The sequence below is a fragment of the Pteropus medius genome, unplaced genomic scaffold (assembly GCF_902729225.1).
Source record: "Pteropus medius unplaced genomic scaffold, Ma_sr-lr_union100, whole genome shotgun sequence".
In the NCBI taxonomy this organism is placed as follows: Eukaryota; Metazoa; Chordata; class Mammalia; order Chiroptera; family Pteropodidae; genus Pteropus; species Pteropus medius.
The window spans coordinates 3,122,460-3,146,481 of NW_024348304.1; the positions used below are offsets into that span (position 1 = coordinate 3,122,460).

The following is a 24,022-nucleotide window of genomic DNA, read 5'->3' on the forward strand; positions in this document are numbered from 1 at the left end:
TCCATTGAGGCAGAAAGAAGAAAAAATGTTTTTATTTAATAAATATGACTTTGAGGTTTAAACATTTAATCTTATGTCTAAATATAGTGAGCCCTAAAAACTCTCTGGCCGACATATCAATTTATCATCTTTTCAACACCTATTCTTGGCCTGTGCAGTCTTTGCTTAGAAGTCTTAAGAGATCTTTCATAGTACAAATTACCTTTTGCTGATTAAATCTTTGACTTCTTTCAGGGTGAAAAGGAAATTAACATTTATTAACTATTGACTAAGCACTAAGAAGTGAGTATTACAGAAACAGCCCCTCCCTCTGTTACCATCAAAGAACTTTTAAGAGGGAAATTGACTGTATAGGAAGGAATTTTTAATCTGAGATCCATAAATAGTACATTCATTCATTCATTCATTCATTCACTCACCCACTCATTCAATACATTTTTGCCGAGAAACTACTATAGGTCCCAGCAGTAGTTTCCTAAGGATATGGAATATAGATAGCAGTGAACAAAACAAAAAAACCCTATTCTCACAAAGCTTACATCTAAGTAGGGAAGAGACAAATAATAAACATAGTAATAAATAAAACATGTAAACTATGTTAAATAATAAGTACTTTGGATAACAAAAAGGACGGGACAGGGTGCGGGAGGTGGGAGAATTCAAATTCCAGTGAGTGATAAGGGAAGGAGGTGTCGCGGAGAAGACAGCACTTACTCGTGATTAGGAGAGGGGACTGGCCATGGGGATGTTAGGGAAAAGCGCATCTTAAGTAGCGGGAACTAGACTTTTGACATTTCATTGTGTTGATGAACTGTTACCTTTCAGAGCGGTGTTTCCTTTTTATAGTTGAAGCTGGGGTCAGAACCCTCGATCTGAAGCTTCAGGGCTTGTTTAAGGCTTAATTCCGTCTCTGAGGAAGGGTACCCTTCCAGCACTTCTTGATGCCCCCGATCTTGTATTGTCCGCGGGACGGACACCCTACCGAGAAAAACCTGGTTGCTTTGAAGATGGTAATTTGGGTTTGTCATTATCCCGTTTCTCTTCTTCTGTTCCCCACTTTGCTGGTGAATAAGAAACTGCTGCTGAGATCGACCGATTTCTTGCTGAGCTGAAGGTACCATGATCTTGCACTGAGGTTCTGCGGGCGTCTGCTTAGGCGCTGCGCTAGGGCCCGACTTGGCTGCAGGCCCTCTGGTGTCAAACTGGGTCATTTCGTATTCTAAAACCTTTGGCTGTGAAGAGTTATTTTGTTTAGCTTTTTTCCCAGCTGACCCAGGTTTGCTGGCATTTTCTGATTTCCCCCCTTTATTTGCTTTCGTCGACTTCAAACTGGGCTTCACTTGACTCCACTCAAATTCACTGCTTGGTGAATTATGGCTCTGTCCCAAGGACTGCGTTGTGGAGGACGGGGACACGATGGACTGCCGACTCCTACTGCGTGGCAGAGAGTGCTGCTGAATTTGTTCCGTAAACGACAAGTTATGAAAGCTGTCAATTGGCACTGTTTGAGCCGTCGCTGTAGACGAAGTAGTTCTCAAAGATGAATTTTTTGAGCTTTTCAGGGAATTATTTGACAGCGATGACTTCTGACGATCCACTGTAGAATCGGGAGATTCTGAAGGAGAGCTGAATGCGTGAGCTGGCCCGTTGGGTAAACCCCGCAGCGAAGGCTGCACGTCGCCTCCGCCAGTACTGCCAGAGCTGTTCGACTTAATTGTTAACGACTGCATTTTCGAAGACACCGATTGTAGAGGTTTTTGCTCCATTGTGTGAACGGGAGATGGGGAACAGCCATTCAAACTAGATGCACCATATTTTTCTAATAATTTAATTATCTGGGAGTGTCCATTTTTGGCTGCAACACGCATAGCAGTGCGTCCAAATTGATCCGCGTGGTTTGGATCAGCACCGTGCTCTAGTAAAACCTGCACGACCTCAATGTGCCCTTCCTGGGCTGCGATGCAGAGCGCAGTTGCACCTTGATTGCAAGTGTGGTCGACGACGGCACCGTGCTCAATCAGAAGCTGCACCACTTTTACGTGGCCTTGCCAGGCCGCAGACTGCAGAGCGGACCGCTTTTCATTGTCCGCGGCGTTAATGTCTGCGTGGTAGGTGATAAGAACCTGGACCATCTCCAGATGGCCTTGCCAGCAGGAAACATGAAGCGCCGTCCTTCCTTCTGCATCACTCGCTTCTACATTTGCACCATTTTCTAAGAAATACTCAGCCATCGCAAGCTGGTTTTCTAAGGCCAAAATATAAAGGGTAGGCCTGCCATCAGCATCTTTGTGGTTAACATCGGCTCCGTGGCTAAAGAGCAATTCAACGATGTCCCTGTGCCCTTCTAGTGCAGCGACCCGCAGTGCGTTTCTCCCGTCATAGCCTCTCTGATCAACGTTGGATTTATTTTCCAATAATATTTGAACACAATCGTAATGACCTTCTTGCGAAGCTAATATGAAAGGTATCCGTCCATCATTATCGATCTCGTTTGTTCTAGCACCTTGTTCAATAAGGGCTTCACATATTAATCTGTGACCCTCGAAAGCTGCCATGTGCAAAGGTGTCCACCCAGCATCGTCTCTGTGGTTTTCGTCTAACCCTCTGTCCAGGAGAGTCCGTACCACCTCGACACTGCCCTGGGCGGAGGCTATGCTGAGGACGGTCCTGCCTTCACTGTCGATGCTGTCCACGGCTGCGCCCCAGAACAGAAGCGTGTTCACGACGGAAGCGTGGCCCATGGAAGCCGCTGCCAGGAGGGGTGTCCGACCATTGTTGTCCGTGTGGTCCACGTCTGCTCCCCCCTCCAGAAGCAAGTCAACCACATCGACGTGTCCTTCGTAGGCAGCTACCAGCAGCGGAGTCATGCCGTCTTTGTCACAATGGTCTACTTCAGCACCCCGGTCAATTAAAAGGCTAACGACCGACGCGTGTCCTTTACTTGCGGGCACACAAAGCGCAGCTACCGAGAGCGCGGTCCTGCCGTCGACGTCCTCGTGGTTCACTTCGGCCCCGTGGTCCAGCAGGTGTTCCACGATCTCTCTGTGGCCCATGTATGCCGCCGCTATCAGCGCCGTTCTCCCTTCGTTATCGGCTTTGTTGACCTCAGCACCGTGCTGCAGCAGGTTCAGTACGATGTCCTCATGTCCTCCCCATGCTGCTGCTCTCAAGGCCGTGCGGCTGTCGGCATCCGCACAGTCCACTTTCACGCCGGCGTAAAGCAGTGCAGACACCACCTCTGTATGACCGCCCCAGGCCGCGGACCTCAGTGCCGTCCAGCCATCCTGGTCGGTGTGATTGACGTTGGCTCCACACCCAATCAAACAGTTGACCACCTTGGTATGTCCTTGTCTAGCAGCTAGGGTAAGTGGCGTGTGTCCGTGAGCATCTTCTATCTCTAAATCGGCTCCCCTAGACACGAGTAAGTTCACCACGTCAAGATTGCCGCTGTACGCAGCGTTGGCCAGCAACGTTCGCCCATTGGAATCGCACTGATTGACTGAAGCTCCGTTATCTAATAAGGTCCGAATGGAATCCTCTCTCTCTAAGGCCTGACGGACTATGCACGAGGTGCGATCGTCCTCACTGCTGACGTGAGCTCCAGCTTTAACCAGCAGCTGTAGCACTTCTTGTTCCTTGGGAATTAAGGTCGACAGGGAGTCTCTGACAGGTGTGCCATTCCATATCATCCACAGGGCTAATTCAGCTGTCTCCAACTGTAAGTTTGAATTAATTAAGTGCAGTGCGAATTCTTGGGCTTCCAATGGTGTTAAATTCTTGGCCTGACACGTATAACTCATAGCCAACATTCTGTGTCCTTCTGCTGCGTTACATAAATACTTCTGAGTGCAGTGTTTCACATCCAGAAGCCACTCTGCAAAACTATAGTGAAATAGTATTTTAGTATTTCCTAGTCCATCAACAAGAAGTTTGGAGAGGACGTCTAACTTGCGTTGGAAGTCTTCCAAGGTTAGGGACATATTTTTGGTCCATACTGCATGATACAATTCCGTCACAGTCAAAGGTCGGCAAGCTGCGAGAATCACATTCAGAATAGGCTGAACCTTCGCGAACTGTTTTCTTACAAAAAGTCTCTGACACAGCCAGAGATATAGACCATTTAGAGTTCCTGGGATGTCACGGATCTCTCTTAACATAATAAAATTTTCTACGACTCCATCTAGAACTCGTTCTAGATAAAGAAAGCATCCGCTGCTTTTAATGTGCAGCTGATTTAGCATTTCTGCAGTTTCCTTTGTGAGGTGCTGCCGCAAAGCTTCTTCTTGATCCAGACGATGCAGGATGTACTGCTGAACGTCCTTGACGATGTATGCCTTCCGAAGGTCGTCTAAACTTATTTTTCGGAAACCTAGAAAAGAGACAAAAAGTTGGTATCATCAGTTGAAAATGATTATAGAAGTTACCATATACTCAAGGAAAATGTCTTCTAAATATAATATACTAATAAGCAAAAAAAAAAACAAACCCAACAATAAATCAACAAATACTAATTAATTAATATTTATTAGTATATATAAATCAGTTTTCATTTTGTAAAATCACATTGATGGCAGATAAACGATTTCATTTTCTGATCTACAAATAGAACTATTTATTCTTTTGGTGGCTCTGTGCTCCTCTCAATGTGAATAAGCATTGGAGAATCTTCCATACATATCCATAAAAGCATGTTAAGATTTTTTGAACTCTCAAATGATCAGGAAAGAGAGTTGCAGGAGACATAACTAATAAGGTTTTTTTTTTTTTTACAAGCTGATCTTTTTTTATAGATTTCCATCCACATAACTAAATGTACACTAGCTTTAATTAAGGGACTGAATATTCCTATCAATTAGAATATCACCTGTCATTGCTTTTAAATATCATTATTTTATGTGTTATCAAATTAAAATAATTAAATGTCAGACTGTCAAAAAATAGCAACTTAGTCAAATTATGCTAACAAACCAGCACTGAGAAAATAAAGCAACTTAGTAAATTTCAAACCAACATAAAAACATTCTAGTTACAGCTATGTGAAAGTCACTTTTAAGTTCTTTAAAAGGAACTGTAATTTCATTTTCAGAAGGGAGATGATATCCTGAATTATAGACACAAATTTATTAGACAAGTGTGTATCCATCTTACAGAAGAAAAAACTGCTGAGTGAATGGACTCCCTTTAGAGATATAAATCTAGAAACTTAGCAACAATTCGTGATGGTCAATTAATGCTGAGCAAAATACTCTTTTATGCAACTTAATAAAACAAATATATATATTTTATATATATATACATATATATATGTATATATATATAATTTACTATACGTCAGGTACTATGAGAGGAAATGAGACTTTTATGATGAGAAATCAGCGAGAAATTTTGACCATTGGATAATGTGACCAGATTTGCGTCTTGAAAGACTATGCTAACATCACTAAAGAGGAAGAGCTGGAGTGAGTCAAAACAGGCAACTTTTTAAAGAGGCTGTGAACAAGACTAGATAAGAATCACTCAGGGCCTGAACAACAGCCAGCAGCAAAGACAAAAGTAAAATATGAATTTAGGACTTATTAGTAAGAGCTAGATCGCACGGAGATCAGCAAGCACGGAGAGGGAGAGAGAAGAAGAGATGAAACTGACACGAATTCCTAGCTTGATGGAACAGGATGGAAAAAGAGATCACTGAAGGATAAGCAACAGGTTGGGAGAGAAAGCTGATGAATTCAGTTTTGTAATACTAAGCTTGACGTACTTACATGAAATGGATAAATTTACTGGAAACACAATCTACCAAGAATGACACATGAAGAGATAACAAATTTGCATAGCTCTAAATCTATAAAAATGGAATCTTAATGGCATAGATTCATACAATTGATAATTAATCATACATATAACAATTTATTTCCAACAGAATTAATTTAAAAAGATAAATTTTAATTATGAAAAAGGACACTCTTGATCTAAGGAAATTTTAAAACTTTCCTTAGAAATTTATAACAGTCTGCATTTACAAATGACATGAGGTTACTTGCTTCCAAATCTTTTTCTGTGTTCATTTGCTCTCGGCTTTTTAAATGGATCAAAACAATTTAAGTTGGAAAACACCTGGCAATTTTGCTAATAAAAAAAACCTTTTTAAAAATAATATCTTACATTATACTATACAGTATTTTAAAGTTTCCAGAGTGATCTTGTAGATATTGATTGATTTACATGAAAGATCATATTACCTGTTATGAATAAACATCTACACTTAACAAAAACATCACAATTGAAACTTGAGATACTTAGAACAGAGTCTAGGTTAAACCTCCATAGTAAGGTTCAGTTCCTGAGAATAAAATAAAAGAGATCAACAAGTTTTGAGAGTCAACTAGTTTTACATGTACAGTTTTAAAGCAGCACTCCAAGTACTCATCACACCTGACTTCTGTTTTGGGGCAAGCCTGTGAGAGAAGTCTCCTTGCTTTAAAGATGAAGAAGCTAAAGCTTGGAAAAGGGCCAGTTAACGGCCGGAAGTAGCGCCACTGGTGCGTCACAGATCCAGGATTCTGGCTGTTTTGACTCTGAAGCTTGCTCTTTTCGTTAAGATGGGAAAGGGCATAGAAAGTTGTGAAAGAAAAAGCAAGTGCCTGGTAGGGGAGTGAAAGCTAGAGACAAAAGACCTATTCTGAAAGAAAGCGGAGCAAATTTCCTAAAGTATAGATATAAAGTGTCTGCAGTTAAAAGAATAAAGCTCTCCCCAATTTGAATATATTTAGTAATATGGATTTACGTAGATTCGATTATTGTATTTATCGTTAATGATAGTTATCTGTTCATTAATACAGAACTCATATGTTAATCAACAATTTGAATATCTTGAGTTAAATTTACTGAAAATAACTTTTTACACTGCAACCTCTGACCGTTACACATGTAATTCCCTTATGAGCATGCACAATTTAGTACACTGCTGTCAAAACACTTGAAAAATTTTCATAAGGCTGAAAACTGCTCAAAAATTTTAGGGGAATAAAAACATGATTCACTGAAATCATGTCAGACTGCTTCTCTATTTAGCACTTTTGTATTCTTAAGCATTTCTCAGGATCTGAGACTACTCAGTGCTGGGGACAGCGGAGAGACGGAACGGTAGAGCCTGTGTCGACATTTGACTGGTGCTCACTGTAACTTTATCACCCTAAAGAACCTGCGGGGATGGGGAACAGAATAATAAAACCTAAAAGCACAAGAATAAGAAAGTTAAGAATTCTGGTGTATGGATATATTAATACACTGTGTATCCATTAAAATAGTTATCAAAGACAGTATAGGAACACTGAGAGGCTTATAAACATTAAATTTAAAAGGAGGAATTCAAATTGATATAAAGTATCAGCTCAACTAGGTATGATAAGTTACAAATTTAACCCAAAATGTTCAAAAGTGGTTAATTATGGCTTTATCTCTGAATGATGTACAGTTTGAGTATGCTGTCATTTAAAACATTATCTCTATGGAGCATGTGTTTATAATCAGATAAATATGTACAAAAATCTTCCGATATCCTTGAAATTTAATTTTTTTTATACACGAAATGTTTTCAAATGGGCAGCTATTTCTTTCAGTGCCATAACATGCACCAAGAGCTGCTGGCCTGTAATAGCACCTTCACACGCAATCACAATGCTGTTTCAGCAACAAAGAGGTTGCTACTAAAATAATCTGAAGCTGTTAGTCAAAATGCTACTGGTCAGTATAGTTATATACAGGAGAAAAGAGGGATTTTCATTCCAAAGGTTAAACGCTCAGATGTGAGTAGGTAAAACTGATTCAGACATAGTAAAAATGTTAATGTCACTGCCCTGTGGTCATGCACCTGCCAATTTTTATTTTGAACGCATTCGTCTCCTCAATCCAAAACCCATATATTTCAATATAAAACATCAGTAAAAAAGCAGGAAGAAACGTGCTGGACATATATAAGAAAAATTGAAATATCTAGAGAAAAAAGCTACATAAATGAAAAAATAAGCTATGTTTATAGACGGAAGGAAAGCATATTTTAAATGTCAAACTCTTCCTAAATTAAAATAAAAATTTTAACCAAATTTAATTTTTTTTTGGTTTATATCACTGATAGTTATAATTTTAAAAAAATCCTATTAAGCTCAATCTGCAGGAATAAAGTAAAAAAATATATACTTTAGAATAATAACATTGATGGCCAAGAGGTCTAGCAAGTAACACTAGCAGAAAGTTAAAAATATTAAACCAACGTGGCATTTGCACAAAAATGCCTACAGTTTAGAAGAGCAGACAGTTTAGAAATACATCAGTGACACACTGACATACATATATGCACACGTAACTAAACTTAAAGTATGATGAAAGAAGCATCGCCAACTAATGATAAAAGGACTCAATAAATGGTGCTGAAAATAAATTGGTGGTTCGATAAAATATCCTAGTAAAGGTAACACATACAATAGACTTCAAAAGGTTTACTGTAGACGCCCAGTGGATGCCTGAAGCCACGCATAGTACCGAACAAACTCTATATGCACTGAGACATGCCTATGGTAAAGTTTAATTTCTAAATTAGGTACAGAAATGTTATCAATAATAACTAATAAAACAGGCCAATTATAAAAATGTACTGAAGCGAAAGCTAGGTGAACGTGGGCTGTATCTCAGAATGTCTCACTGTGCTGCACTCACCCTTCCCGTGCTGCTGTGAGCCGATGCAGTGCCTGCACCGTGGCGCAGCGTTAGGCGACCTCCCGCAGGGTGACGTGAATGCAGGCACTGCAGCAGATGACAGGCCTGACAGCCCAGAGGGCTCCTGAGTGGCTAGTTAGTGGGCAGGTAGTGTACACAGCGTGCGTACACTGGACAAAGGGATGATCCACATCCCGGGCAGAAAGGAGTGGGAGGGTGGGAGAATTCACATGCTACTTAGAATGGAGCACAATTTAAAACCTATGAATTGTTTATATCTAGAATTTTCCATTCAATATTTTCAGACCATGGGTAACTGAAACTGCAGAAAAGTGAAAGGGAAACCTCCTGTATTACAATTTTAAAGGCTTAAGAAAATAGCTGCAAAAAATAAAAGAATATGAAATAAAAGCCCTCTTAATAATCAATAGGAAAGTGAAAAAAAATCAATATGAGTATCACCGACTTCCTGAAGTAAACATATGTAAAAGTGAGAAAGCAGTAATTCACAGGGGAAAAAGACAAACTGACAAAATAAGCATAAGGAGGAAAGAAGTCACCAGTAAACAAGAAGTGCAACTAAAATGATAGCATCTTCCACATACTAAATTTGCAAATATTAAAAAAAAGAGAGAATTCAATACTGTGGAGATTCAGAGAAATCGACACTCTTGGGTAGGAATATAGTATGATATGTACCTTTCTAGAAAGCAGTTTGACAATATACATTAATGACTTTAGGAATATTCTTCAAAGTTTATCCCCAAATTCCAAATCTATCTAATCAACAGAGATGTGGTCAAATGTTTATATATATATAGCCTAGAATTTTTAATAATGGAACCTTTTAGGAGAAGGAGCAGGGTAAAAGAATCTGACTGTAATCCAGTTCCTTCTGATTCCTTACTAGTTCATTGCTTTTTCTGCCAAGACATGGTTCAAAGAAAATACAAATTCATTTATTTGCAAATAACTAAATAATAGCTTTGTCCCAAATTCTGATCCAGATGCTAGGGAGAGAGAGAGCAGTGGACAGGACAAGCAAACTCCCTATTCTTGTGGAGGCTATGTCCTAGTGGAGGAGATAGACAATTAAGTAAACAAACAGAAAATATAAACCAATTTTAAATCGTAACTTGACATTAAGAAAATAAAACTGTGTGTGTGTGTGTGTGTGTGTGTGTGTGTGTGTGCGTGTGTATCATATGATTAAATATCTGGAGAGGTAAAAACAGGAATAGAATAGAAAAACGTAGTTAGAAGAAGCCTATGTGAAACTGACATTCGAGCGGGGATCTAAGACAATAAGAAGTTCGGGGGAAGAGCAGTCCAGTCAGAGGAAGGGAACATCACGCACGAGACCCTAAAGCAGAAAAAAAGCAGACCTGAAAATAACAAATGTTAACTGATGAGAATGTAGGGAAAAGGGAAATCCCATATGTTGTTAGTAGGAGTATAAATTATTTTAAGCACACTAGATAACAATTTGGCAAAATTAACTAAAGTTCAAAATGTACACACTCTACAACCCAGCAATTCCATGTCTAGGTTCGTAATGTGAACCATGAGCATACGTGCACAGGAAGATGTGCACGAGGGTGTTCACGAAGCATTTTTTTTGTAATTGTTTTGTAAAACTGAAACAATCTAAATGTCCATAGAATAGGATAATGGGGAAAAAAACTGGAGCTTTTTTCATGGGAAGGAATAGTATACAGCAGTTAAAACCAATGAACTGTATTTATAAGCAGTAATGGGAATAGGGCTCCAAAATAACGTTTTCTATGAAGAAGGGTTACCATGAGAAAAAGAATAGCAGCGACACATCTGTGACGCACTCACAGTGTACGGGGCATTACTCTAAGTGCTGCACGTGTAATCTGCCGCGGAGCCTCACGAAAACCCTCTGAGGAAAGTAATATGCAAGTACAATCCCCATTTTATAAATGAAGAAACTAAGGCATCGACGGTTACCTGTAAGCTGCTTAAGGTCACAGCACACAGCAGTGAATGGTGATGGCTAAGAGGTATATGCATGTTTCGTTAATTTAAACTACAAAAATACACAGAGTATAAATATGAGTTGCAAGGATATAAAGTCAACTGCTGACACTGGCTGCCCCGAAGGGAGGAGAGAAAGGACTAGAGAGGACTTACACCAAACGGGGCTCCAACTGCGATGTGCCTGACATACTGAGTACTACATAAGGGTCAGCTGTTGTCACGTTAATCCCCAAACTTTTACCAACTACATTTTCATCAAAAACAACAGAAAAGAAATACTATACATGGAAACTGAAAGAGCTGCCATTAGTAGCTAAGAAATCTAAGAGACAACTTGGCAGAGGGAGTAAAGCTGGTTCTAGGAAATCATTTTAACAAAGTAATAAGGTTTCACCATACTGGAAAACGTACAGAACTACTTAAAAGCAACATGGCTACTTAACCAATAACTTAATTATTTTCTCTCCAATTACACGTAAGTCCCGTGAGCGGTCCTCGTTTTATACTCTCTTTATTTTCCAAAGCACGAAGAACGCTTTATATAATCTAACAGGAGTAAACACAACTTTATTGTGGTAGTAAGAAAAGTAAAACAAGTCAGAAAAAAAAGTGAAAAAAAATCAATCATGTACTTTTTAAACATTCTACAGATTGTTCATTCACACATCAGAAACGGTTTTTAAAAAAGGATATATTTCAAGAGGTATCCCAATAGGCTGTTGACTCTGCCTCTCCTCTCACACCAGGAAAAGTGTCTTGGTACTTGCCACTGATTTTTAAGAAGGCATATTCCCTACTCTCAGGAGTTCGGTCTAGCTAAAAGAGACATCATAAACCTAGAGTTACACAACAGCGTAACAAATGCAGTCCTACAGATATGCGGCAGCTAGTATTGCATGAAATCCTCCCAACCTTTATTAAGGAAGTTAGGAGAAGAACCTTGGAAAAGGTAATAATAGTAAAGGATCTTAAAACACTCTATGGCTTATTTTTAATAAAACTTTAAAGCAGGGTTGAGAAGAACTGATAGAAGGAGCAGAGAGAGCGAGGAGACTTTCGAAGGCATAGTCTCCTCTAAGAAAGAAACACACATGCTAGTCCAAGGAAAACCTTTGTGGGTGGTAGGAAGTAATCATGCTTACCGGTAAACATTTTAGTAACAGCCTTACTCTGTTTTCGGGCAGAACAGAGAAGCAGTAGCCATGGTGGAAAGAACTCATGGTGACCAGCTAAGAGCTCTGCCACAGTCCCAGATAAGCTGGTGGACGTCTGTTCACCTTCAGTGACGTTACAGCCTTCATCAACAGAATCCACAAGCAGATACAGGCTTTGCTGGGGAGGCTTCATTCCCAAAAGAGGGAGCAGAACGCACCTGTAAGACACAGCCACACAAGCAGTGTGAGTGTTGCTGGCTGTGATGTTAATATCAGCACTCAATCACAGTATTACTAGTTATAAATATGTTTTAAGAAATGAATGAAGTTTTTAGAATAAAAATATTGTACAGGTTACAATTCTTTACTTTAAGGAGAACACTGGTCCAAAAACAGTTCACATTTCCGATAACATTTCCCACAATAAAGTGTGAGTGTGTGAGTGTGAGAGAAAGATTCGGCGTAATTAAGGGGGCAGTAGGAACTTGAGGAAACTAGATTTCAGTATTCTGTTCCTAATTTTTTGAATTGATAAAAAGCTCACATGGTTTATAACAAAGCTAAAATGTGTTTCAAAGGGGAAAAACAAATTTGAGGACCACTTTAAATAAAAATATAGAAGTTAGAAGTCTATTATCATCACTTCTCTTACGAAATGACTGCATTGTCCAGCCTGTTACACAAATACTATTTGGAACGACTGTACAGATATAAACTATAGTGTAGATCTCGTTGAATGTATCTTCAAATTTCAATGTAAAGTATAAATTATTGGGTTTAATTTCACTGATATTTTCTACGCATATAATTTATATTACAGCCAAATATAACTTTTCATAACCAAAACAATGCTTTCATTTTCAGTATTTACTGAATGTGCCAAATAAGGTGCTGAAAGATACAGCAGTGGCGAGGACATAATCCATCCAGTGATGAGTACCAGGAACTTACAGATAATCATCTTAATCTTCCAATCCCGCAGCAACCAAGATCCAGTTAATCACTGTCTTATCGATATTTCTTTATAAAATCTCTCAAGCCCACCTCACCTGTAACATCATCATCTGGTCCAAGCTCCCATCCTCTTTCACCTGGGCCACCACAACACCTGCTTCCCAGTGCTCCCCTCCAGAGTTCCTGCTGCAGCCAGGGTACCCTTTCCAAACTGTCCCTCCAGCCACAGCAGCCATCTTTCAGCGGCTTTCATTAGATGCAGTTATACCAGGGCCTTTTCATTTACAGCTTCCTCTGCCTGGTACGTGCTTCCCTTCTCTCATCATGTAATTAACTCATTAGGGAAATGTAGATTAAAACCACAGGAAGACACCGCTAGACACCTACTGGGCCGAAGTAAATGAAACTCTAAACGGAACAAGTGCTGGCCCCGGCGCCCAGTGGCGACACGGCGGTCTCCCAGTGGCACAGCCGCTTGGGAAAAGCCTGGCGCTCTCAAACGTGCACCTGTGCCACGCCACGCCCAGCAGCCCTCCTCACAGGGGTCCACCTGTGGCCTGAAACTGGCCACGCAAGAGTCTATGCGGATGTTGACAGCGACTTTACTCAAACCTTCCACGCAAGAGCGATGGAAATTCCTGAGTCCCACCTACTCGGAAGCAGTATCTTAATGAGAGTTACTTTGCTTCTGGCAGATAGTAATGAACCAAAATTCTCGAGTACTAAACACTCAAAATCAGACACCAAAGTACAGGTCCGAAAATGAACCGCTAGATATGTTAAAGCAGTTGGGCTTTCTGATGGCAGAGGATTAGCTAGCAGGATATAATAATGCATTCGTCTTCTAAATCAAATATGTGTGTAACGTATGTTAATTTAATTTTCTCTTTGGGAGACCAGATATTTAAAATGTAAAACTGCGAAATAAACACACTCATCCTAACATTTACTGATGGCTCACTAAGCATGAAGCACTATGCTATGTAATCTCTGAGGATTTACCTCTTTACTCCTGACAACAATCCTGTCATGTGGACACTATTATTTCCATTTCACAGATGAAGAAACAAAGGTATAGAGGTAAGTAGCTTGCAAAGTGAAATGAACAGTAAGTGGCAGAGTGGGAACAGAATTTCATATGTTTCAAAGTTTCTCTTCTTATGATGCTAAACTGCATCTGAAAATATCAAAAAGTTATATATAAGATATATTTAAACGAGAAAGTTCTTAGAACCACCTGACTAAACCAGGCAAGTAGCTAATTGTTTAGCATTTAAATGATTCAAAAACATTTTCATGGAAGAATCAAAATTCTATATTTCAAGGTCTCCTAACTCAATGTGCTACTTTTCAAATTTTACTTTTATGCGAATATTAAAGCTTCATGTTTGTTTGCTACAAGTTCTGTGCTAAAAGTCACTTGTCTCAATACTGAAATTCCAGAAAATTACTAGATGGTAGGTGTTCCTAATAATATTGCTGAAATTATACGATTTATGTCAGGAGTTAAATTATTTATGGCTCCTCAATTCATCTCTTTCAAGGCATTTTTTAGATTCTGAAGCTTTAAAGGGCAGGGAATAAAGACCTAGACATAAATATTTGATGGAGAAGAAACAAATTATCAACAGTCTTTTTAAGCTCTCTATTAAAAGCTTAGAAGAACCACACCAAAATAACGGAAACAAGCCAACAGTGCCACTAAGACTACAAAGGAGCCACAGGCCCAGCTCGAGCCTTGACTGCCTCAGGCCCTCACCCAATCTGCTCGACCCAGCAAAGAAAAACCTGTTCCGACGAAAGGCATTATCTGGAACTCTACAATCATCTGCACACTGTCTAACATACAATAAAAAATTATTAGACAGAAAAAGGGCACAGAAGAAAAATCATATTACAAACTTCTCCCCATCTCCACCACTTCACCCAAGTCCACGCACCAAGCCTCGCACCTCGGTTGCTGTGCTTGCCACTTCCTGGTTTCCTCGCTTCCACCTTTACTGCCACAGGTGTCAGCACAAACCTTTGAAACCTTAAGTCAGGTGCCGTTACTGCTTTGTTTGAAACACTTAACGGCTTCCAGTCTTCTCAAAGCAACAGTAAAAACGCATGTCCTTACAACAGCCTCCCGGTCCACGCTCCTTCTCTACTTGTCCCCTAACACTGGCTCCCTTGCTCACTCTGCTCCAGCCACACGAGCTCCCCCACCCTTGTGTTCTTTGTGGATAATATTGTCAGCTCCCACCGCAAGGCTGGAATGCTCGTCAGAGACTTCCTTCAGGGCACCCCAACCTCCACTATGTAAGCAGCAACCCCTCTTCCCAACCTGCCCAGCGCCTCACTCCTATCCTGCTTGCTCTGCTTCGATTTTCCACAGAGCACTTACTGCCAAGTGATATGCTATATAGTGTCTTCCTCGCTTTTAATTTTCCTACCACCCACCCACCCCACCTCGTAAAATATGAGCTCAGTAAACACAGATGACATTTGCCACTTGTATTTACTAAGCTATCCCAGTATTAAGAATGGCATCTGGTGGACTCCTGGTATCCAATGTACAATTGTAAATCAATGAGTAAGTGAGAAAAAAAAAAAAGTAGAATAGAGAACTCAGAAATACATAGCTACATATTTGTTATATATGTATAGTATTACTAATTAATAGCGAAAGATGAGCCATTCAGCAACTGCTGCTACAACAGTCAGGTCGAAAACAAATTTTTAAATATCGAGACACAAGAAGGCCAAACCATAAAGGGAATTTATGGGATTGACATATTTGATTATATTCATTTCTTACATTTTGAAACAAAAAAAATCGCAAGCAAAATGACAAGCCACAGGATCAAAGATATTTAAAATAAAAAGATACCATTTCATGTTCACTTTACAAAATGTAAAGAACTTTGACAGTAGAGCACATTTTGGTGACCCAGTAGAGTCACAGAAATCCACGTACATGCTACTCTAAGAGTATAAGTTGAAACAATCTTAGAGGGTAGTTTGATACTATCTCAGAATTGAAGATGAATATACACACCTTATGCTCCAAATTTGACTTCTAAGAATGCAACTTGACATCACTCTACTACTCCTAGAATATGCCTATGAGGGCACCCCATTCTAAGCAGCACTGTTAAATGAGTATCAACATGACAATAGCAAATGAATTACAATATAAACAGTAAAAAGAATGGGATTGTATGCTGGATAGAAGATTGAGGGAATCATGGAGATCCACAAGTAACAATGTGGATAAACAAAACACAATGTTACTCAGAGCATGCTGCAGACCGGCGCTGGCCACACAGGTGTGGTCCGGGGTCCCCGAGCCTCCTACACTCGGGACCCTTTCAGGCCCACAATAAAACCAAGAAGTTATTGTCTTGTTTTACTCTTGTTCTCTCTCAAGAATACAGTGGAGTTTCCCAGAGGCTGTATGCAGAAGTGTATATGATAATCCAGTTGCCTTTTATTAAGCCTAATATTAAAAAGATTTGAAAAAATGTAAAACAATGTCACTCTTTTAAGTTTTTTTTTTTTGTCTTGGACAATATAGCTGTTCTTTCATTAAAATGTTATTTGTGTCGATATGTAATAATTTACTGTTATTAAATAATATATATTTTGTAAATTTATCAGTTTACATTTCAAGCAAGTAAGTATTGAATATAACTCATATAAACAAAAGTTCTTTGAGGTCCTAAATAATTTTTAAGAGTGTAAATGGACCCTAGAATAAAAAAGTTTGAGAACTGCTATCATGGGATAAGAAATGTACCGAATTAGAGCCCATCACAAGCATGTGTGTAAACATACATATTTCCCTGTGAGTCGAACTCCATACACGAGTCAAATAACACAGATGTAAATTCATAGGAGGGTCCACGAATGGGGTGTGAGTAGATCAGAATTAGAAGAGATACGTAGAGGGCTTCCAAAGTGGATTATTGTTCTTTAAAATAAAATGGAAAACCCGGATTTAAAGCAACTATGGCAAAATGGGTAGTGACATGCATGTTTGTTTTCCTATTTTATTTATTTTCCTGAATAACTGAAACCCTCTGGGGGTAGAAGAAATCCATCGCATCCTCTGCACATTTTTTTCAACAACCATTTGTTCCCCTTTGGTGCCATTGGTTTTTCCCTTTCAATTCCTGTGAAATCCATAGGTTTGCAAAATACTTCTCTCTCTAAAGTAGCAATTGAACAAACATATTAACAGATTTCAGCTACAAAAGTTTTTTCTCCTTCTAAGTGAAAATGAATTTTAACTGATAAAATATAAATGATCAATGTGACAAAATGTTTTAAATTAAAATGTAGTTATTCATTAATTCAAGAAATCATTACTGAGTCTCTACTATATTCTAAGCCCTGGAGATAAAAAGCACACGAGACAGGCAAGTACTCTGCTCACTCCGGTAAGTAGGCAGGAAGTCAAAGTAAACGAATGCAGAAAGTACTTCCAGATCATGAAAGACACTGAACATTAAGAAATAAAAAAAACAAAGTGTGATGATGTGGCTTAAGAAAATGACCAGGTGGGGAGACTTCTAAAGACTCAGTGGACAAGGGAGGCTCTCTGAGGTGATGTTAAAGCTTGCACACCTAAGTGCTACCAGAGCAAGTCACCATATAAAAATTTGCTGGCCAGAACTTGACCATTTTCAAAATACAAGAAGGGCAGTGTGGGTGAAGAGCAGTGAACCAAGATGAAAGCAGTACACGCTGAGGTCAAAGGTTAGGCAAGGGCTGGGCAAAGTGAAGCTTAGATTCTATTCTAGGTAGTGAGAAGCAAGGAGCAGGTTTTAAGTTTGGTTAAGAGTATCATGATCTGATACTCTGCTTTGTGAAAAGGGACAAGAGCAACAACAAGACCAGTTAGGAGGCCACTGAAGGAGCCTGGGCAAGAGATAACGGGGAGCAGCAGCACTGCAGATGGGGAATGTGGAGGTGTTCGCTTCGTCTTAGAGACAGAACAAAAGTCACTGATGGATGAGTGTAAGGGATAAGTGGAACGATTTCCTATTTGGAAAATTAATTTCTTTAGTTTTCGTATTTTCACAAAAGCAGTATATCACAAACCACCCCAAAACCCAGCGGCTGAAAATAGCAATCATTTACGCTTTGTCCCGTGTCTGTGTGTCTGCTCGCAACTTTAGGCTTGGAGTCACGCCGCAGGCTGGGTCCGATCCACTCCACGTCTGTCATCCTCCGCGGACCAACAGGCCAGCGAGAACACGTCATTCTCATGGCGATGGAGACGCGAAGAGGACAAGTCCAACCCTTCGTGGGCATTTTAAGCCTCTGTCTGGATCCTGCCTGCTAACGTCCCACTGGCCAAAGCACATCACAGGGCTGAGCCAAAAGCAAAAGGCAGAGAAGTCCACCTCTCCTCTAGGACGAGATCCAGCAATAGCATGTGGCAAAGGCCAAGGGTGCACGCAGAGATGAAGACCGAAAGCAAGTAATTCAGTCTACCACAGTTTCTATGTGTTCAAGTCATGAGTCATAGTCGTAGAAGGTCTGCAGTTTCTGGAAAGCTCCAAATCATTTTTCAGGATAACCACAGGTAAGACATAATTAGTCCTTTTAATTAACACTTAACTTTTATTAAGCAATTACATGGACATTTTCAAATTCTATTTTATTACCAATAACTATGTTTAGCTTTATATGTGTATAGCAGGAAAAAACGATAAGGAATTTTTCTGAGACTGGGATAACATGAAGGAGAAAAACTGGTTGACACTTAAGACGATTATAATGGTGTGGGCAAAGACATCATTAGACCAGCAAGAGAGTAAAGACAGGCCACCCATCAGAATACACTTCAAACATATTTTTTAAGGGCAGAAAAATAAGTATTTACTCACTTCAAAAAATAAAATCAGTTTAGTGTGTAGAAACCATGTTGCTTCCTAATTTTTTTTAAGAAAGCAAAACTGCTAAAAACAAAGGGCTAAAAAACAAAGTAAAACAAAAAATCTGTAACATATAAAACAAATAAAAGGCTATATCCTTACTATGTATATGAAGTTCTTACTAAACACTAATTTAATCATATCTTCTATCAACTTTAACACTCTCATATGTTTATAGATATTTCTTAAAAATAAATGAGCTTAATATGCTTTGATGAAGTGCGGACACATGATACACATTTCATATGGAGCAGAACCAAATTATCGAGAGCTTTTAAAGCCAAGCAGAGAAATCTGAACTTGTGTAGATTATCACAAGCTCAGAGGAATGACCTAAATAGAGCACTGTTTTACTATAGCTGATTGGCCAACTGTGACCAAACTGAATGAGAATATAGAGGGGGTAAAATTAAGTAGATCGACTAGGAGTAAAGGAATAAAAATTCTAGATTAGAGTAAAAGAATTCAAGAAACATTCCAAGAAAAAGAATGAATACCTTACACTAGAGTAACATAATAGAAAACAGTCAAAGAAAACTCTAGAACCGAGCCTAGGGTCGTGCTCCTCCAATCTCAGCGTGCACAGGATTCACTCAGATTCACCGCCTGCAGTTCTCATTTCCAACTACCTCCCAAGCGCTGTCCATACTGCTGATCTTGAGTCACCTTTTTTAAGTAAAAAGGATCTAGGAAATAAGAGTAATTATGGGACAACTGAGCTCATTAGTTTTCCCGTAATTCCAGATAATGAGCAAGCTTCGTATTATATGCTTTTTTTTTTTGTATATCATCCTTTGTCTTTCCTCCTTAGTATTTATCAAAGCTGCATTTTCACATTTACTTTTGTGATTATTTGTTAAACGTATTTTCCCCCACTTAAGTCAGTGTTCTGTTTGGCTCACCACTTTTGTCTTGTCATTTAGCACATATCTGGCACATAGTAGGCACTGAATATTTAAGAAATGAATGAGTTAGTGGACAGAAATGCTGGCAGAGATGTTGGTTTGAATATTGAAAAGTAAGTGAGGGACACTCCAGTAAAAAGATATATATTGACCAGAGTGAAAATAAAGGCTGTTGGTGTAGATTCAATTGCTGTCCCGTTAGATATAAGTACTGGTAGCCATCTAAATACATACACTATGAGAAGGAATAAGTATAAAGGGAGAGCATCTAAGTGAACCTTGCTGGGCAAACACCCAGACAGAACCTAGAGGAAAGGCCACCAAAGGATGTAGTTGCAATAGGGGATTCTGAAAGGAGGAAAGTACAAATAAGGGGGAGACAGAGTCCTAAAATATGTCATCTAAGGCTAAAGATATGTTGACTAGTGAGTTCAGACATGACAATACCCAAACAACTTTCTTTGAATATGTACAGAGAAAAGTCACACTTCAGTAGGATAGGAAGAAATGGGAGACGGGAAGAAGCAGTAGCACCTGCGTACACACATCTGAGATAATCTGAAGGCAAATTTAGAGGGAGATAAAAAATATATAGTGTTTATTTTTTCAGAGGAATAGGAAACATGTTCATGTTTGAAAATGCTTATAGGAGCCAGGCTGGCAAACGTAAACAAATGAAAGGGTCTTGGGAAAGAATAATGGGGGGAGGGAGGGGTTGAGGAGGGGGTGAATCTAATTAGAGTTTGTAGTCCTATCTAAGATAGCAGCTGGCTGAGCTCAACCAGACTACTGCTTCAAAGCAACGAGAACCAAATACTGTCAAAATATCCAATTTTTTTTTTCAAGAAAAAACAAAAATCTGGATATGCCTGTGCAATTTCCTGAATGGCGTGAAAAACATTCAACCTGTAGGGCACCACTTTACTCTCTCTGGTCTAAGTAAGAAAATCTGAGTTATCAAGAAGTATGTAAACAAAAGAATGGCCAAGCAGAACTAGGACTGTGGCGCATATTAAATAGTATGAAGATGGAGCGATACTTTATGCCATTGTTATGCAGAAGTGATTGAAGGTTGAGGGCTGGTTCACTGAATAAAGAACCAGGAACCAACGGAGGTGGCAGCAGCAGCACTTAGGAAGTGTGAACGAGAAAGTCCATCTAGGGTAGAAAGACAAGATTTTAGGAAGGGAAAGAGGGAGGGTTTGAATGACTGGAGGTACTTCCTCAAGTAAGTATAATATAGTTAAGAGTTAGAAACGACAGACATTTCAGGGAAAAGTAATAATCTTAGACTAAAAGAAACATAGAATTGTAATTATGAAAATTATATGTAATATTTTATTTAAAATGTGAGACACTTTCACAAGACCTTTTAATCTGACAATATATAAGAATGAATAAACACAGTTACCTTAACTATATTAGTTATACAAGACAGATAAGGAAAGGGAATATTTTGCCTTGAAAATAAATACCCCACAACTGAGGGTACGAAGGAAGCAAACGTTCCAGTCCCATTCTGTTTTTTGTCTCTTTGTTGAGTTTGCCAAAAATACTTGGAGCCAGTTGAGACAGAAGATAGACATCTGGCCACTTAAAACTATCTGGACCAGTGCCATATTCATATATGCTGAGGAGCAGACGGCAGGTTAATGAATTAATAATCACTACACCAGTTTCATCCGCATTTAAAACTGACCTAAATGATATAACATTTCAATTTCCTTCTTTATGCAGCAGTTTCAGATGTCCTTCAGTTAGATTCAGACACATTCTAGACGGGCAAGTAGCATTATCCAGTCATTTAAATGATAATTATTTAGCACTTACTATATGAAAAGTGATGTTCAAAGCACAATGGTAAATGTAAAAAATTAATCAGTCATGAATAATGTCATGACTGTCAATAATGAGAAGCCTAACAGAGGAGATAACAAGATACATGCTTAACTACAAAAGGAGCCAAAATCTAAAGAGATACAAGTGAAGAGCTATAAATGTTCAAGGAGGAGATAAACAGAAAGAAGGTGATTCTGTCATTCGAGGATTCTCATACCACTGAAAAATCAAAGGTCAGAGTATAAACTTCCACATTCCAGACCCAACAAGCCACTGTCACCTTCGCCATTAACACAACTTTTCTGTTAAGCGCTCAAAGTTTAGAATCATTCATCCTTAATTCATCACAATTTCATTCCATTTACACTTAATTTGTGATACCCCTGAAGATGTTTTAACAAACCACTGTCAATATGACACAGAACGAAGTACTTTTACTCAACACGGGGAAAACTGACATCACACATAGAAAAGCCACACCTGGTCTTGCAGATTGTTAAAGAGAAATAAAAGTCAGGAATAAAGGCTTGTATCCCAGCTCCACATCCAAAGAGACCCTGGGGTTCAGGGATCATGACAGTAAGATCTGGAAAACAGTATCTGGTGGAATGAAATACCCATCTTCAGTTGTGCTTCTAAACCCGTCACAGGTCCCGAAGCCACTACCTGTCCCTCCATCTCTCACCTGGAGCCCTGCTCCTCCTGTTGTAATTAGTTACCTTGATTTCTTCTCTCCCTCAAAATATTAACTCTTTGGAAACGATGATCTTCTTCTCATCGTGCTCCTGTTGAATTACATCTGTCCTGCCTACATAATATGCATTCTGATGAAAATTCTCAAAAGGACTTATTTAACAAGTCAGTCACTGATAGAACCTACAATAAAACTTGATTCAAAAGTAGAGGCCTAGATTATCTAATACTATAGACTATGCAAAAACATTTTTTAACTTTGAATTGTTATCATGTTTACATTTGATGGTGGTTATATTACAGCTTCAGTCATAATGGAAGTGTGTATCTCATGAATGATCAGAAAGTTGATCTCATACCAAAATTACCTGATTTAATGATTAATTACTTTAATAATAAATTTAAAAAGTGACCCAGGGTTTTGAAAGACCCAGTAGATTAAATAAAGACCACCACAACGGTCAATAGAAAGACTGTTTTCTCTCCCAGAGTCTAGACTGGGAACATGAAGGGATTAGCTCCCTCTGCCAATCAGAAAATCAGCTCTGGCGTGGTTTTTCCACACAGCTCCAGTTGCTGCTGATTTCCCTCCAATGAGTTAATAACTAAAGTTCACACAGAAAAACAAAAACAAAAACAAAACAGTAACAGGACCATCTGAGTAGAAGGATCTTTTTCAGGAAAATTTATGTACTGTAGAGAAAGATCTGCTCAGGGACAGAATTTAACAAAATTATACAGTGATCAGACATGATTTTAAACATTTAAAAATATTAGAAATTTACATATGAATTCCAATAAAATAAATTGTATAATTACATAGTTTACTTAGACTAAGTTTAACTTAGACTAAGCTCTTTGAAACTAATTTTAATTTTCTAAGGGGTCTATAAATCCAAATAGCTTATGAAATGCCTTTACAAAATGAAAACTGAGCTCTTTGACTAGTGATAGTATCTTCAGAAAAAGCAGAAAGTCAAGAGGACAGGAGTTGTTGATGTGCAGAGACGTGAAGTCTCTAAGAAGTAAAAGTTTACACAAAGATTACATCACTGATTCCTTACACGATGCACATTGAACCATCCATCAAACCTGGCACCTCATACCTGTGCCACTGGCATCACTTAAGCAGACTTCCTCCCTGATTTAAGAGAGATACAATAGTTTTAACCTGATTTTGATGGTTAACAGCAAAAGACAATAGATTTGCCCTGGGTTACTGGATGACAACTACTTGTGAAAAAGTGTGCAAGACCCTCACGCCTCTCAGACACACTCCTTTGGCCGACTTAATAACCCCTCCCGTGTTTTAACTCAATAACGCTATTCATAACCATCACTCCAGACTGCCTCTCGTTACATATATGGGTGATCCGAAAACCACACTCAAACCACAGCTGTGACCACCCCCTACACCCTGTCTTCCACAAACTTCTAAACTACTCTTCTTCCTCTCAAGTCCTCCAAAAAATTTCTGTGATTACAAACCTGTACGCACACATGCATTTCAAATCCCAGCTCTGCCACTTAACTACCACATAACCTTGGCCAAGTCACTTAGGCTCTCTGTGCCTCAGTTTCCTCATCTATAAAATGAGACTAATAACAGTACTTACCTCGTGGGACTTTTATGAAGACTGGTTTTAACGCTGGTAAAAAACTTAGAACAGTTGCTGACACTAAGTACATGCTAATATTATTTTCAATATCACATCAAAATAATAGATTTCATACCATTAGATCTGACGACATCATAAGAACATCACTCTTCGTAGCAATTCAGATCCTGTTAAAATGACTCCTAGAGACACTCACACAGAGACACATACACACA

The 24,022-nt window shown here is 39.0% G+C and overlaps 1 protein-coding gene and 1 long non-coding RNA gene across 5 annotated transcripts in view; one reads left to right on the forward strand and one right to left on the reverse strand.

The window, feature by feature from the left end:
• The window catches only part of LOC120616235 (uncharacterized), a 240,076-nt gene extending 221,266 nt beyond the window's left edge, over nt 1-18,810 (forward strand). For both annotated transcript variants that reach the window (XR_005656537.1, XR_005656539.1), the window contains exon 4: nt 17,990-18,810. This is a non-coding gene — a long non-coding RNA (uncharacterized LOC120616235). The remainder of the gene's footprint in view (nt 1-17,989) is intronic.
• ANKRD50 (ankyrin repeat domain 50) overlaps nt 1-24,022 on the reverse strand; it is a 32,022-nt gene that overhangs the window by 3,650 nt on the left and 4,350 nt on the right. For all 3 annotated transcript variants that reach the window (XM_039879567.1, XM_039879566.1, XM_039879565.1), the window contains exons 3-4: nt 11,859-12,088; nt 819-4,369 (exon numbers count right to left, since the gene is read on the reverse strand). In XM_039879567.1, coding sequence (XP_039735501.1) covers nt 822-4,369; nt 11,859-12,088 — 3,778 coding nt within the window. In that variant the 3' untranslated portion in view covers nt 819-821. The remainder of the gene's footprint in view (nt 1-818; nt 4,370-11,858; nt 12,089-24,022) is intronic.